This window comes from Oncorhynchus clarkii, chromosome 15 (genome assembly GCF_045791955.1).
Source record: "Oncorhynchus clarkii lewisi isolate Uvic-CL-2024 chromosome 15, UVic_Ocla_1.0, whole genome shotgun sequence".
Classification (NCBI taxonomy): Eukaryota; Metazoa; Chordata; class Actinopteri; order Salmoniformes; family Salmonidae; genus Oncorhynchus; species Oncorhynchus clarkii.
This window is the reverse complement of record NC_092161.1, coordinates 29,276,330-29,293,464: the sequence shown is the minus strand read 5'-3', so window position 1 is coordinate 29,293,464 and position 17,135 is coordinate 29,276,330. Positions and strand designations below refer to the sequence as shown.

General features: G+C 42.9%; 1 protein-coding gene across 1 annotated transcript; it reads right to left on the bottom strand.

The window, feature by feature from the left end:
* Positions 1–141: 141 nt before the first annotated feature.
* Positions 142–16,062, bottom strand: LOC139367167 (VPS41 subunit of HOPS complex). Its single transcript, XM_071105300.1, has 28 exons — positions 15,840–16,062; positions 15,477–15,515; positions 13,662–13,769; positions 12,102–12,179; positions 11,932–12,006; positions 10,462–10,524; positions 10,262–10,327; positions 7,155–7,274; positions 6,716–6,929; positions 6,501–6,598; positions 6,258–6,387; positions 6,011–6,126; positions 5,753–5,809; positions 5,392–5,453; positions 5,171–5,252; positions 4,569–4,661; positions 4,299–4,426; positions 4,019–4,163; positions 3,659–3,700; positions 3,476–3,526; positions 3,211–3,348; positions 3,012–3,066; positions 2,670–2,810; positions 1,666–1,802; positions 1,467–1,566; positions 1,340–1,384; positions 564–643; positions 142–457 (listed from the first exon to the last, which is right to left on the bottom strand). Exons 1-28 carry the CDS (start codon positions 15,858–15,860, stop codon positions 377–379), a joined length of 2,565 nt encoding a protein of 854 aa, XP_070961401.1. The 5' UTR covers positions 15,861–16,062; the 3' UTR covers positions 142–376.
* Between the last annotated feature and the right edge of the window lie 1,073 nt (positions 16,063–17,135).

Sequence of the window (17,135 nt, the reverse complement as noted above, 5' to 3'; positions counted from 1 at the left end):
TGTGGTGTTGCAAGTGCCATGCTTTACCGACTGAGCCACAAATGTGTTGTCACTGAAGACCAAAAGTAATGTTTTCCTTGTAGAACCAAATATATTCTTCAATGAGCTACAGTTAAAATCATAGATCACTTTTAGCACACATTGAGATTTCAATAGCCTTTTATTTGGAATTTGGATTCCAAAGCAAATTGCAAGAAGTGTATTAAGAGGTTTATTATTGTATTTTGGTAACAGTTAATATAATGATATATTATGCATTGATTCAGAAGATCACACCGTAGCAAAGGAGAAAGATCAAATCTATCAACCCAGAGACTGCCATTCATCCCAACTGGTGAAAGACGAAGCGATGGCATGATAAGGTGAGCATTTCCTGTCACTTTTTCATCTCCAGTATCCCACTTCCTGGTCCTCTCCGCTTTGCACTGCAGATGTTGCAAAACTGGACTCCAGGAATCTGAAAGTGAAAAGCAAAAGCCATATTAGTCCCTAGTCTGCTGCTCTTATCTGAAAGTCCATATGGAGCTAGAAAGAGAAGGGGAGATGATGGAGTAGATACTTACTGTTCCAGGAGAAGGTAAACACTCCTTGTGGAACATGTGTCTGCAGTGGAAGACAGCCACACTGAAGTTCTGAGCCATATCTACAGCAAAAGGAGCAAATGCATTAATGGAAGTATAAGAATATTTTGAAGATTAATACACAACGCAGAGGATGAGAGGACTAAAAACTAGAGTACTAATGGTCAATAGTGAATTGTAAATAGGAGTTGGGTTTCAGTTCAACATCTGTTTGGGATCTGTGGAATGTCACTCCTGAACTCAGAGCGGCATGTGCCACGTTGTCATTGGTCTGTACATTAAGTCGGGGGCAGGATGCTTGTTATTTGGCCATTGGCCAAGTTGTACTACAAGGACTTCTGATTGGCAAACCCAGGCTAGGGTGGGGGGTTATAAATGGCATCCTGTTCCTTTGTTCGGTGGGGAAAAGCTGAGGACAGGGGAGACTGACATCTGATCATCTACCTCCCAGCATAACATCTTGATTTGTCCTCTCTGAATAAACCTTTTCTCCCCCTGATTTGCTTTGGAGTTTGTGTTATTGAAGAATAACATAAATTGCAAACAGATGTCTGAGACTAATTCAGCATTAAATAATCTAGTTCCACCCAGCAAGCCTCATCAGATGAGTTTATTAGCTAGAGCCATTACTGAATAGAGGTGTGTTGAATAGCTTAAAATATAATGATGGTAAGAAGCGTCCCAATTATGATACTGTAGTGTAGACACTGTATAACAATATAAAACATAATACTGTATAATGTTAAAGGTAACCCCACCTGATGGTAATATTGACGTGTGACAGGATTCACAGATGCTCCCTTCTGAAAAAGTCAACAATAACAAGGTTTAAGTCAATCTTAAGCAGTAAACATTAACACATATTCAATCTGACCATCTACCCACCATCCACTCGGACTCCTCTCATCTGAGTCCTATGCATCTTTTGGAGCAGGGAGAGGGAGTCAGCCACTAAGATTTTCTTACAGCCCTCCCGCAGCAAGATCTGAGATACAGAGAAACAAATAAGAGAAGAGGTGAGGCTGGACTGTTCATCTGTTACGGTGATATTCTAGGTGCAATATGTGATGGCTGATATTCTGACCTGCAGGTTGTAGTCATGTAGGATCTTGACTAGAGAATCTCGGAGGTTAGGAATCTCCATTCCCTCCTTTATGCGGTGGATGAGCAAGATGGGATCCACATGTGTCCCAATGTTATTAAGGAGACCAGTAATGAAGGCTTGAGAAAGAGGATAAAAAGAGGAACTTAAAATGACAGTGATGGAAACACTATGTTGTAGACCTGCTTATTTAAACAAATCCAAGTCTAATTGTATTAGTCACATGCGCCGAATACAACAGGTGTAGTAGACCTTACAGTGAAATGCTTACTTAACAGCCCCTAACCAACAATGCAGTTAAAAAAAATAAGGGTAAAAAAAATAAAAGTAACAAGTAATTAAAGAGCAGCCGTAAAATAACAATAGCGAGACTATATACAGGGGGTACCGGTACAGAGTCAATGTGTGGGGGCACCAGTTAGTTGAGGTAATATGTACATGTAGGTAGAGTTATTAAAGTGACTATGCATAGATTATAACAACAGAGAGTAGCAGTGGTGTAAAAGAGGGGGAGAGACAATGCAAATAGTCTGGGTAGCCATTTGATTAGGTGTTCAGGAGTCTTATGGCTTGGGGGTAGAAGCAGTTTAGAAGCCTCTTGGACCTAGACTTGGCACTCCGGTACCGCTTGTCGTGCGGTAGCAGACAGAACAGTCTATGACTAGGGTGGCTGGAGTCTTTGCCAAATTTTTGGGCATGGTAGAGGTCCTGGGTGGCAGGAAGCTTGACCCAGTGATGTACTGGGTCATTCGCACCATCCTCTGTAGTGCCTTGCGGTCGGAGGCCGAGCAGTTGCCATACCAGGCAGTGATTCAACGGGATGCTCTCGATGGTGCAGCTGTAGAACCTTTTGAGGATCTGAGGATCCATGCCAAATCTTTTCAGTCTCCTGAGGGGGAATAGGTTTTGTTGTGCCCTCTTCACGACTGTCTTGGTGTGCTTGGACCACGTTAGTTTGAAAGTGCTTGTGTGTTCATGTGACTTACGTGGCTTATCAATAGAATAGGAGATGAGATCCTCCCACAGCTCAGCATCATCCTGCTCCTTAGCAAACTCTATGGCCTTGTCCACATCCTCCAGTTCCTCCATGATCATCTGAAGGGCCCGTCTACAGTTCCCCATCCTGCCTATGAGGGGCAAGTAACAGTGGGTCAGTTTCCTCAGACCAAATGCAGTCAATTACCTGACTGGCTGGTGGTTTAGTTCAGCTTGCCCCCCCCCGCCCCCCATATCTAGAAGCCTTTGTTACAATTTATAAAGCACTTCTGAGCATTTATAAATGGCTTATTCATGAGCGTTACGAACATAAACTGTACGGGGACACTTACTGAGCAGGAAGACAGTCTCCTCCACAAAGTTTCTCTCCTGACAAATCTCCAGAGCCTGAAGGATTGTACACGTAAGATGATTCATCATGGTTCTAATATATCTGACATACTTGATAAGATCATATGAATGTCAACTCAAAGAAATGTACTTCATGGACATTTGTATTTGAGCGGGCAGTGTGAAAGTGTCTCTAAGTACTTTTTCTAGTGGGCAGTGGATGCTGTCCCTGAGGAATGGCAGCAGGTTGGGCCGATCATACTCAGCATACAGGCCAATTTGTCTCTCATGGTAGCGCTGACCCTTGTGGTGGTCCCTCTTGAACAGTTTGTGTAAGTACTGAGGGAAGGGGAGGGGGGGGCTGCATTGTTAAAGTCATACAATTTTCAAATCAAGATTATCACAGGAAACGAGAAACTTTAAAATCACGAAAATAACTCGACTAGTGAAAAATAGTGTGGCTCACAATGTGTAGCAGCTCAGGTCTGTCCCGGAGTTCCTCCACTACTCTGTCGGTCTGTAGCACATCGAAGACAGAAACGTGGTTAGCAGTTTTTTAATATATATATATATATATATATATATATATATATATATATATATATAATAATAATTCTATGAAAGATCAAGGGTAGCAAGGTACACATACCGATATTTTGTCTTCATTATCCAGGAGCATGTCGACAGCTTTCTGACAACACAAATAAACCCATTCTTCAGACAGGGATACAACACATAGTGACTTATGACCTTTGTTGTCTTCCAATCCAAATGCATTAAGAGGTGTGCGAGACACGATGACTCAAGGCAAAGGTTTTCCATGACTTTTGCACAGCTTAAAGCACTCCAAAGACAGACTTAAAAAAAAAATAAAAAAAAAAAGGCAAGATGATATTACTATTCAAGTAAGGACAAGTATACACAACACAGCAATACAGGTGCAAGGTCCTATGATACAGCAAGGAGTTGACTTTATCAAAAGATTATGCATGATGTTCCGGCTACCCACCTCTTTATCAAAGTCCATGAGGAGCACAATCTTGTCTTCTATGGAGGAGAAGAGGTTGTGTTTGTGGATCAGCTGGTAAACATCTTTATGCCTCAGTCTCAAGTAGATCTCCAGGGCTCGGTCATACCGCTGGTCATATGTATACCTGCATGGACATTACAAAGGCGCAGCTTAGTGGCACTTCAAACGCTCTCAATTTATCAAACGGGAAATGGACATTGCAACAATCGAGAGGTTGTGATGTCAATCCAAATTGTGAAACCAGTGGAGAGTCACTCACAGTTCAGCCAGTGTGGTGAGCAGGGTGCTGTTCGTGGGGTCCTTCTTGAGGTGGTCGGCGACTGCCTGAACAATGGTCATGTTATTGTAGAGCTCTCCTGGCCACTCGCGGATCAACGTGGCAAAGCCCTTGGAGAGAGAGAGAGAGGTTGCAGAGAGAGGCTGTGTAAATGAGTTCATATTTGCTGCAACTATATTTGGTTCTTCTTGAGTACTTGATATAATACTACAACACGGCAGTAAGAATAACATCAGGAACAGGCAGACATACCTCATAGTCCGTCTTTAGAAACTCATTTAAGATCATCTCATATATGGCAGGTCTGAGACGCAGGTCCCCTCTGGGCAAGTATTGGCTGATGGCCTGGAGAGGCAGAGACCGGAGGAGAGGCGCGGAGGACAAAAGGAGACGAGAGAGAGTACGAGTATTTATGAGAGTATACGAGTATTTATGGGGAGGAGAAAATGATAAAGAGATACTTACAACAACAGTTAATACTGAGGGCAACACAGAGTATTGTTACTTCTAAAAAGTACTTAGTCTTTAATGCCATGATTTTTCACTTTTTAGGGCCGGGATGACACCTGTGTCGCAATATTTCTTCCATGGCAAAAATGAAAACACGAAGCAGACCAAACTCTTTGGTTCTTTAAAACCTGCTGTATGTAAAATATTGTGTGCTCTAGCTTGGAAAATAAATACATGTGACTGGATGACAACATAATGATGTTTGTGTCCAACATTAGGGGTGTTTTCCTAAAGTTAAATCTGCTTTGGGTTTGATTTCCTTGCCAAGATACTAGGGAGTATCACGAATACGGGTATCATCCTGGCCCTATCACTTTGCGATGTCACAAGGTGGACTGACTCACCTTCAACTGCCCAATGGTTTTAAACCTGTACACCTCATTCTCCCAGAGTTCCATGTTTTTCCCCAGCACCTTCTGACACTTCCTGGATTGAAGAGAACGAGAGAGAACGAGAGAGAGAGAGAAAGAGAGAGAGAACGAGAGAGAACAATCACTTAATCTACTCCTTGTACTGGTATTTTGCAGAAGAAACACAACTGAAAGAACTAAAAGGCTGGTAGTACCTGGCAGCGGTGTCGTAGTCACCCTTCTCCACCAGGTGATTTATGTAGGCCATCCCAATTTTCTGATTAGAACAGAAGAGAAAGTTCATTAGGGAAAAAAACATGAGTAATGGACTGTGTCTTCTGCAACTTCATCAAGTGTTGCATCTTCTGTAGTTTCATCTGGTGTGTATCATGTGATTTCAACCAACTGAGAAGACAAAGGTTACTTTACTAACCTTTGCGTCGTTAATTTGCTAAAGCGGGTTGACTTATGGTGGGATCCGGTAAAATACATGTGTAGGTAAAATAGGAGCAAGTATAGAGAGTGAATAGCACTATTTAAGGTACGAATAAAAGATGACCAATGCCTATACAGTACCTGGACTTCATGGCGTTTAACATTCTTGAAGCTGATCTCAGCAGCCATCAGAGCTTCCTGTATAATGCATTATTACCTGTTATTAGCACGCATATCTTCTAATGACTTATAAGGTTTGTAATATGTATCTCAATGCAACACATTTCCTGAAAATCTGCTCTCAACTGATCACATGAGAAGATACTGTACAACGAAGCAAAAATATTGAAATCCTCATACCAAGTCTGCTTGATATCCTTGATCCTTAAAAACACTGACCTCATACTTCTTCTTGTCCAGCAGCCAGTCAATGTGGTCATCCTGGTCTCTCTCTTTGGCCACCACAATGTCTTTAGGGCTGATGATGTAGAAAAGGGATTCTCCCTCAGAATGTTCTGTTGACAACGAGGGTACAGGACAGAGCATGTGATCTATCCTGCAGAGTAGGTTAAAGTAGCTAGAACGTGGAAATGCAGACTGTCTCTCGGAGTAGTGCTTGCCGGGGGGAGGTTTCTGACTGACTCACCCAGCCGGTAGTCTCGACACTCGTTCTCCTGGAAGTTGCGGACGGTCAGGGCGTCTGATGAGATCTCCTCAAAGCCCTCTGGGAGAGGCTGGATGATGTCCAGACGAGGCCGCGCTCTAAACTCCTCCTCCTGATCAAATACACACACACACACACGTAAACATGTCGACCAGATCAACATTTAAATATAATGTCTGTGACCACTTTAGCCATTCCATCACACAGTATCTAACCAAACAGTACCACGTGGTCAGAGTTTTCCTTCACAAAGTACAGGTTGACCAGCTGGTCTGCTAGAGGCGCCAGGCCACTGATGAAGAACTCGGTTTCAAACGCAGACACTGCAAGAGAGAAGCCCAAACGACTCCACATCACCTCCACATCCTGTTACAGTAAAGCCCCACAAAACATGACGTTACATTAATTCTGTGACTAGCACATGCATGCCCCACCCTCACCAATTTCCACATAACGGCTAGGAAGGTCTCTCATCTCCGCGTGGTCCCTCTCCTTCACGGCACAGATCTTAACGGAGGAGCCCCAGCCGATGATGAGGGTGGAGTTGTCTTTCCAGCACAGACTGCATGGGTACATATCCGGCCGCAGGCTGATGTTATCCCGTGAGACGTTGGTGATTCGTTGTTTGGTGCTGATGTCATAGATTTTCACCCCCTGAAAGAGACCAAGACAAAAAAACAGAGTATATTCAGTCTTTGCATGTCTAACGCACTTCGCATTTCATGTTTGTGACAGACATGTCAAGGCGTCTATTGAAAGATGACACGCTGTATGATGCAACACATTTTAAAAAAAAGATCATTCCAAACAGATACAATAAAAAGTCCACCATGTTTCTTGTAAAGCCCATGCATCTGAAGCTTTGACTGCTGTCCTTACCACATTGTTGGCCCAGGCGATGAGATTGGCCCTCCACTGGACGTTAGTGATGGTGCCCTCCCCTTCATGCAGAGTGGACGTCTTCCAACGGTTCAGCCAGTTCTTCTCATACAGAAGAAGCTTGGGAGAGCAACATAAAAAAAAAACATTTCGCATCAGGACCACGTGCCATTAATATCCAACTTACCACCATGGATTCAAGACAGGCACACGCGACCCGTGTCCTTAGAGCGGTGGTTTGAAGTTCTTGTATTTCCACCAACAGAGGGCAGTAGAGCACAGGGACAGGAGGACAGTCTGTTGTGTCAGTGGGTCTCCCAGAGTGGGAGGATTGTATTCAACTTGAGCTTTATCGTAAATATTAAGTAAAGCAGACATTGTCTTTCAACGCCATCTTTACCTGATTCAACTAACTGATCAATGTTTATGTATGACATGATGTGAATAAATAACTGGAAGGGTAAACTAAAGATGGCATGAAAGATTGTGGTACAAGACTGACAAAATCAATTCTCGACAACTTCATTATTTCCGTAGGTTTGACGGCCTACGCGGTATTTCTCTGAATCACTGATTCTCGTCAATGGCTTTGAGACATAACGATGGCTGTAGTCCCTCTTTTCAGTCGGCTGTGGCTTCACCTCAGAGAAGGCCATATACATAAAAAGCATCTCTCAGTGTCACAGTCATACAGATGGATGTACAATAGCCTTTAGTTATTATGAACAGGGGGGGGGGGGGGGGGGGGGGGGTTGCGGCGAGAGGGAGACAGCCCCGGCCTTTAATTCAACAGTCTGGAAATGTTAACAGTTCTCTCCACAAAGAGAGGATATGACACTGGAAGAACTGTGGAGACAGAATTGAATTGCCTTTGACAGGATGTGGCTCCATTTGAGGCTTATTGATTTTCCTCACAGGGTGCTTTATGGAGGGTCTTGAACACACGGAGAGGGAAGAAATCAGTACCAATTGTGAGAAAATGGAAAAATAACACTAACAATGAGCGTTTCATAAGCCGAGCAGCTTAAACACTTTTAGCTTCTCCAGTGTTGTAGGTATTGTCATGACGTTGGCCTGGGGGTGTAGGTTTATGACAGTCATAAATACCTCTTCCCCCCTTTTTCCTCTCTCTACCCTACTGAAGTTACATTTGCAAAACACTCGGTTAACATAGAGGTTCTGGGAACATCAGAAGGTGGGGGGAAATTACCTATATTCTGGTAATCTGGCCAATGGAACATATGCGGTGGTACTTAATGAATATGATGTCAGTTCGGTTGTCATCTGAGACATTCTCATCAATGATAAGATGACAAACTCTACAGTGGAACGTCTACACATCAGAGTTATCGGATTCACATGGAATTGTTGTTCAATTTAAATGTTTGAATATGAAATTATTCGTGATGGGATGAAATGTGATTTAAGCTTCTAAAATGTGAGATTTGGGTTTTCATAAGATAGGGCTCTGCTCAATCAGTGGCCCGCCCCTGTGAAGGGACATGGGCTATAAAACTTTTCAAACACGCCCTCCTCTCCCTTCCTATATAAGCCCTTGACGACAATGTAACCTCCTGTTCCGAGGATGTAGGACGACGGTCCGATGTCGGAATGGTTCAGATAATAACTACAGAATGAAGCCAACATCAGCGTGAGCTTTGGTTGCGAATGGTATGAACTTTGAACTCTTATTCACTACAGAAGTGATACCACCTAGCCGTTGAGTTAGCAACAGCAGATGCAAACGAGGGTTAGGAAGAAACAGACAGAGTATCCCGTCTATCACACAACGACATTACTACAACGTACCCAATTGACCACCAGAGACATTCTTCAAAGGACAGAGGACTCGGTTTGGCAACACGGCCTTCCATCTACCACCAACCTACCGAAGCGCAGCTCAGAGTAAATATTTATTGCATTTTCCTTTTCCAAATGGGCGGTAATTTAGAATGCATAAGATGCTGTAGTTACGATAGCACAGCTTCGGCCTTTGTTCCTCAGTCTTCACGCTCCTTTACTCAGACCCAGACCCTTTTCTTTTGTGTAACCAGCTGTCATATCTGTTCCGCCCGCTAGGGATGTTTTCCTTTATGACGTCATTTGTAATCAAGTTATGATTTAATTATGTGTATGTGTAATTCTGTGTGATTAGTAAATAAATAATTAAACCCAATTTTGTATTGCTGGTTCAACTTGTTAGCCAGGGTTCGTGCAGATAACCAAGAATTTACAACTTTCAGATGAGACTGAATTAAGATGACGATTAATATTGACTGCTATTGATGCAAAATATTACTAGGTCTTTAAGAGTTTATTCGGAAGATAACAGCTCTATAAATATTATTTAGTGGTGCCCGACTCTCTAGTTAATTGCATTTACATGATTAGCTCAATCAGGTAATATTGATGACAGAGAAATTATTTTATAGAATAGCATGTCATATCACTTAATCCAGCAAAGCCAAAGACAGGACAGTATGTATATAACTTTTTTCTCCAGTGTTGTTGGGGGGATTGTACCATACTGTACAGATTTTTTTGTCTGTTGTGTCATTTGCACTAAGTGGTGTTGCGGCAGACTGCAGTCTTTGACAATGGAAAGGGAACATTAGTACCTAACATAAAGTGTTTTCTGAATCTGAGACACATTTATGGTTATGTTAGAGAAGAGACTGCTGTGTCAGCCTACCCGGGACCCTAAGACTATGGGTCCTCCTGATAATGACATCTATTTGGTGTGCTTGTGAAGCACTGCCTTTCAAACACTGTTGAGCGAGCAGCACTTTGTGAAAATGGGCCGCTTGCCCCGGAGTGCACTCCAGACGAGAGACAGGGGAAAGTAGGAGGCTTTCACACCAGTCAACAAAGGCCTGTGTGTGCACAGCCATCAACCAAGCACAGGGGGGGGTCAAGTGAATCTGTTTCACAAGAACAATTTTTGAAAAACAAAGGCTAATTTATGCTGAATATTTGTTAACTAAAACATGAATGTAGAGTTCTGTCCACATTAGCTAATACGCAACAGTTTTCAACTACACTCCTGCTAACACTGTTGAGATGGGTTGTATACTGTACCCACATTGAAAAATCCCTTTCAATCTCACCTTGTTGCCTCCAGTGACAAATTGTTTGTAGTTTGAACTGCTGAACCGAGGGTGTAACGCCACCACCTGGAGAATATGGGAATTAGATCCATTTAGAACGCATCCAAGTTATGGTGTGGGCTATTATTATACCACCCGGTACATATACTCTCAACTTGTCATAAAAGTATGAAGTCAAAAGAATATTGAAATCTGCTTACTTTGACAGGACAGTCAAAGTTCTCATGGAAGCCTTCCCTTGTGTAGAGTCCAAACACTTGAACCTGCAATAAAGACATGATAGAATGACAAGAAAGGATCCGTCAATATAGTACGAAATGAAAAATAATGAAACTAATATATACATGGAAATGTTTTTCCAACTTGTTCCTCCAACCTAGTTACAGGGTTCATTGAATAGACCAGGGCCTTTGGCAAAATACATCTCTGTCCCTAATTAATGTCTGTCTGCAGCTGTCTGGGAGCAGTCTGAGAGTTACAGAGTCACTGTTGTGTATGAAGGGGGAGTTCTGGACAGTAAGACTGATTGGATCACTGATAGCCATCTGCCGGGTCACCAATTAGTGGACAGGTTGATTCACTGAACCCTCCGGTGCTTTGATACCAGGTTTTTACCACAGCCGCAGTTAGCGTAGCTACAGCAATATCTAATGCAACAATTATACTGTACCACAGCTCGACTGTCCACGAGTCAAAAAAAGGCAAACATAAACAACATCACGGCCTTTGCACTCTCCATCTTGAATCGCATAGATGATTCTGGATTATCTGAAAGGATTGACATGGATTAACGGCAAACTGAATTGGTCGAGGATGAACAACTGCGGTGGCGGCAATTTTAATTGTCGGCGCCACTTTCGGTGTCGACAAGATCTTGTTTTGCTACTGGAGTGCGTGTGAGGGGGCGATATCAGAGAGCACATCTGGACTGCAGGATCCATGAAGGATGGTAATAATGATCAGGAGAGGAGAGATAACAACAAGGCAGAGAACACTGACAGGGTATCCATAGAGATCTGATGACTGACAGGCAGATGGATGGGAGAGTCGTTCCCCTCACAACACGAGCACGAACATGTGCTTGTTCAGAATCCCTAGAAATGTGTAGATTTATGAAAGTAAACAGGTATGAGGAAGACACAGCTTCTGGTTTGTAAATCCTCTTTGAGAACTTGGGCACAGATATCTAAATGACTTTTCTCCAGGTAACAGGTTCTATTAAATCCTAAATATGAATGATATGAGTTCATTAAATTGTATAATTGCATGGGGTATGTGGAAAGTGATGTTGAATGTCAGAATGTGTCATGCATACCACCTAATGACGGTGCAGAAATCTAGGATGCATCCCAAATGGCATCCTATTCCCTACATCAGCGGTAGGCAACCCTTTTCCTGGAGTGCCACAGGATCTTGTTCCAACTAGGCACCACACCTGACCATCTGAGCTAATTGATCAGTTCAGTGATTGCCTAAATTCACCTGATCTTCCAGATCGGGAAAAATCACAAACACGAAGTGCTTGCGGCACTCCAGGATCAGGGTTGCCTACCCCTGTCTTACATAGTGCACTACTTTTGACCAGAGCCCTGCGGGCTATATAGGAATAGGGTGCCATTTAGGACGCAGCCCTCCTTTATGGCCACCAGTTCTGAGCAGAGAGCTCTCACCTTGCCGTCCTCAGAGCAGATCCCAACATGCTCTCCGCTCTCATCTAGGCTGATCTGGTTGATCCTCACTGGACTCTGAGGAGAGACCACAACAACATTGACACTAAATGACTGGGAAAGTTCTGAGGCAGAGAGCAAGTGACTCTTTTGGGATTGTGTGGAGTACTTACAATTTCAAACTTCTGAGTCACATTGCCTTGGATGTCCAGAAGGAAAACTTTCCCAAAGTGAGTGCCCAGCGCAAGGAACTGAAATGGAATGAACCTGAGATTAATCTTTAAGACACCTGGGAACAATCCAAGATTTTAGCAAAAATGTTATACTGACGAAAGCTGTGGCAAGAGGATTAAAAATGCACCCTGTCTAGCGTAGCTGAGGGAGGCGGGTAGAGTGGGGTGGAATCCGTTTGCTCTGGGGCAAAAACTGTGAAATTACAGGGGGAGGGAAAACCCTATTTATTAAAGCAGACAGTGTGAAATGGTATTTTTGTCTCTCAAATTAAAAGGGTTAAACATAATAAATGCACTGTACATCTGGCTTCTCCTCGCGTCGCCAACAACCCAACCACCGCCTCTCCTGCCCACCGTAAAGCTATTATTTTCTACAGAGCAGAAACTGGTTCCCCATGTTTCCTGCTTCTGCCACGTATGAGAGTATGTGTGTGAGAGTGTGTTTTGAGTATGTGTGTGAGAGTGTGTTTGAGTATGTGTGTGAGAGTGTGTTTTGAGTATGTGTGTGAGAGAGAGTGTGTGTGTGTGTGTAGGTCCGCTGGGACAAGAAATTATAAAAACTGGGTACCTTTTTGGCATTAGATTAAGTGTGCGCTTTTCCACCCAGGCCCAGCTTCAGACCCTCCCCCTAATCCCTCCCTCCCTCCCCATGCCTGCGTGTGCGGTGAGCCCACCATGCTTCAGTGCAGTCTGTAATGAAATGCTTATATTTACAGGCACAGCTGAGCATGTCAAACAGAGCCCCTGCAATCTCCCCAAATAAAATAACCAAAAATAAATAAATAAAGGGGTTAACCTTGCGAGGCGGAGTGACTTTTAAAAGGATTTATCAGAACGGAATTGTTCAAATTAAATCCCGATTCAGGCACTTAAAATATGAGGCAACATCAGGCAATGCGGGGTGTTGGTGGTTTTGAAGGTGCTGGGGGTTGTCTGGGTCGGGGGTCTGTGTGACAGTGCAGGTACTGTAGCCGGCAAGAGGTACACAAGCACAAAAACACTGGTAAGAAAGAGAGTCAGATCAAATCTGGCATTTCAGCACAGCAATGTCTCGTCTCTCACTCTGACACACTTGCTTTTTTTTGTAGGATGAAAGAGGGAGAAAAAGGGGAAGAAAATCCTCAAAGTAAAAATAAATAAATGAAAATCAATATTGGCTAATAAAACATCAGGTGAGCAGACAGAACCAGGTATGACTCGTCCTCTGTCCAGGCGTGCATGAGTGCACTCGGTGCCATGACGATTAGCCATCCAGCTCAGAGTGGCCCACTGAAAAATATCAACATTCAAAAAGAGAAGAGGGGAGCGAAAAGATGGATGAAATGGAACAAGGGAAAATGACAATGGCTGGTGGCCGCTAATGTGTGGTGGCCTGCCTCTCCATACTTTACAGAGAGAATGCCAATCAATGTTGAATATATATCAAACGTGCACAAACAATTACATTTGAAAATCTATTTTAGTTTAGCCTGAAGAGCCCTGGTTGGTTAGGATCTGTACCTTATCATGGACAGTCATACAGCTGGCAGCATCCTTTTGGAGAATTTCAGTCACCCCATTGGCCAATCGTTCATACTTCAGCTTAGGCTCCTCCACACTGTCCTCCTCCTAGTTTAAATAGGGATTTAGTTGAAACAATCCAACATGATTCATCTATAATATACAGACTATTACACTGGCACAGATTCATGCATTTACCTTGCTGACAGGGAATAGGAATTTTGTATGGAATTTATAGAATTTCCATTCCCACTCCCTATCAGCAAGGTAGGGAATTCAATACATCTCATTCAAAATTCCCATTCCTTATCAGCAAGGTAAATTATTCTAGATATACACAGTCACACAAATGCAAAGGTCAGTCAACTCTCCACCTGTAACCAGATCATCCAACCTCTCTACTGCCTGCTTCACACACTGTCCCAGGAACTGAAATGGATTACAGCCCTCCCTAGAATCCAGAGAATATGCACTGCTGCCATATTCTCCTGTGTACATTTGCGGTCACAGCCTGAATATTCCCCATAACCCAGTTTATAACCAATGCTGCATAGACTGTGGCCGCCTATATGGTGCATCAACACAAAACAAAGACTGCTTTTATGAGCACTATGGGAGAAGGTGAGGGCTGGCAATGTGTGGAGAGAATGTCATTTCCAAGAACCATCCTTTCCCACTCCGCACCACACCATGTCTATTTCCTGTTTATTCCCATTGTGAAATTTCTAATGCATGGGCATTTGTCACAGTTTACCGAGCCATAACACAGAACAACAACAAACTCGTGCCCCATACAGAGACGACATGCACTGTTTTGCAGACTTTTGTTAGTGTGGTAAGTTTCCTTTTCTTTTTTTTTAGGCTGATGAGGCTCTACCACATCAACACATTTTTCAATTCATAAATATTCAGTAGGGCATGCTAAATTAGGAGTCTGACAGAAAATGTATATTTCAACAACCCACGAGGGGAGAAAATTGAGTGAACGGAGCATGGGCCAAGAGACTGGTGGGAGCATGTTACTTGGTTCCTATCTAGTAATCTCTGGCAAAGCCTTAAACACATCGGCTGCCCTCTCACTGCCTTCATCGAGTGTTGTCTGCTGACAACCCAGCGTCAGAGTCAGGCGAATAGCAAACGGGCAAGCTACAACACAATAACTAAATAAACAGGGCCTTGTAACAATTCAAAGGGGACATACAATCATGCAGTCCCAGGTGATTTTTTTGTTGTTGTTGCCTGTCAGTGTTTGTGTGTTAAAGTAGTAGAGTGGATTCTGTTTGTGGACTGGTGATAGGGGGGCAGCAGACTTTTCATTTACTGGTTGAGATTTCTCCCCCCCCCCTCCCCTTTTGGGGAGTAGGGATGGAATTGTTCAATGTACTGGCTATTCCTGACATTTCATTCTCTGTATCATTTAGAGACAGGCTGCTCGTCACCCTAGCAGTCTGGCATGCTATATTTGATTTAGCGCTTCACAGACACAAAATTAAAGGAGCTGGATGATATAAAACATATCCAAAAAATCTAAATGTTTGTTGCAACAGTGTATTTCACAACTGCATGCATCTCTGACACGGTCAGACATGGTATATTCTGCTGTTGATCCAGACTTTTTTTTCACAACATGAAAACATCCAGAAAATTGCATGAGAACATTTCTCTAAATCTGCCGGGTTTTTTTTCTGTAAAATAAGAGGTTGTTGTATTATGTTTACAGGTGGGGATAGCATCAATGCAGACAGCATAGAAGTTTGCTACAGTTACTTCAGCCTAAATTAATGAAATGTCTTATTGTTTGCACACAACACTTACCTCAGACTCATCTGTGGATTCTTCACTTGGTTTCCTGCCCTAAATTACACGTGTTTATTAATGGACAGGGGCAAGCCTTTACAATCTGCTAGAGCAAACTCATGACATACATAATAGAGCAATAGTACAAGAGTAGCTAGATAGGAAAATACTGTTAAGTGTTATGTTGTCTTTGTTTACATTGTTTAGCCATGTCCAGGCATTCTCGATTACAATGCATGATTGCACACGAGGTCGCAAATGCAATTAAACCATTTACATTTTTGAATTATTTCCTGGAAAACCGATACATGAAGATAAAGTCGATTGTCGAATTGACTGCAAAACATTGCTGTAATGTCTGACAGACAAGATGAAGCTTACCTTCTCCTCTACTTCTGCCATGATGATTGGAAGAGAAAGCAAAACAGCGTTCTATTTGCAACTGTCCATTAGTCAATTTAGATATTGAGCTAATGTTGCTCAAAAGAAAACTGAACGAATTCACCAAATACCAGTGTATTCACAAAGCAGCCCCTTGTTGACAAACGTAACTGTGCCAGTCAAAAGAAAAAATCACATGACAGAAGACAGAAACCAGAAACGTGTGGCATTATGGGTCTCAGAGTTTTTTGTTGCCAAATGGACTGCACCTCCTCCAGTCTTTACTAGCCCAGTAGTTCTCAAACCTCGGCTCAGTGATCCCCAGCCATTCCATGTATTTAACCATTCCAGAGCTAGCACATTTGATCCATCTTGTCAACTAATTATCAAGCCCTTGACTACTTGAATCAGGTGAGCTAGCTCATGGCTACAACACAACTGTGAAATGTCTGGGGGACTCGAAAAGTGGTTTGAGAACCACTGCATAGCCTACTGCAACCACATATTTGCTGCTGCTATTACTACAACATCTGTATGGCTGCTGCAATTCTTCTTCTTTTTCTTCTTCTTCTTCTTCTACTACTACTACTACTACTAAAAGAAGATGTAGTTCCTCCCCTGAGCAAGGCAGTTAACCCACTGTTCCCCGGCCGCCGAGACGTGGATGTCGATTATGGCAGCCCCCCACCTCTGATTCAGAGGGGTTGGGTTAAATGCGGAACAGACATTTCAGTTGAATGCATTCAGTTGTACAACTGACTAGGTATCCCCCATTCCTTTAATTCTATAATACTGAAAATTGTCTAATAAAAATAGTCATATATAGGGCTTAATTCCCCCAATGTATTAAACTAAAATACTTGTGCTCTGTAATGTCGAATACAGGTATGGGTGTGATATCAAGACTATCAGACTATCATTGGTCTTCCATCTTTCAAGGTGAGGAAGTGAAAACTTTACCTGTGTATGCTGTGGCTGTGGTATGCCTTTTTAACCTCTATATCACTAGGGCCCAACTCCTCAAATCGAGCTGCATCTTGGCAGAGATGGCTTTGCCTCTTACTTCTTCTATCCCACCGCATCACTAGAAGAGGGACCTGCTGGGAAACAATCAACACATTTCTCTCAGATCTGAGTGATTCTGGACAAATCAATACTCCATGCTGGTCTACTGTGAACACGAGAGGCTTTGGCCCTGCAGGTATCAGATAAGGAACATTTGTTGTCACCTTGCCTTAAAAGCACCTCATAAGTACACATTTCCCTTTTATATTTCTATCCAGTTCTGGACATTTG

Excerpts from the sequence above, each read along its gene's own strand:
- LOC139367167 (XM_071105300.1), bottom strand. The coding sequence starts at position 15,860 with ATGGCAGAAGTAGAGGAGAAG. Across the intron at positions 13,770-15,476 it reads AATCCACAGATGAGTCTGAG|GAGGAGGACAGTGTGGAGGA; the intron begins GTAAGTGTTGTG and ends TATTTAAACTAG. Across the intron at positions 4,164-4,298 it reads CTCACCACACTGGCTGAACT|GTATACATATGACCAGCGGT; the intron begins GTGAGTGACTCT and ends ATGTCCATGCAG.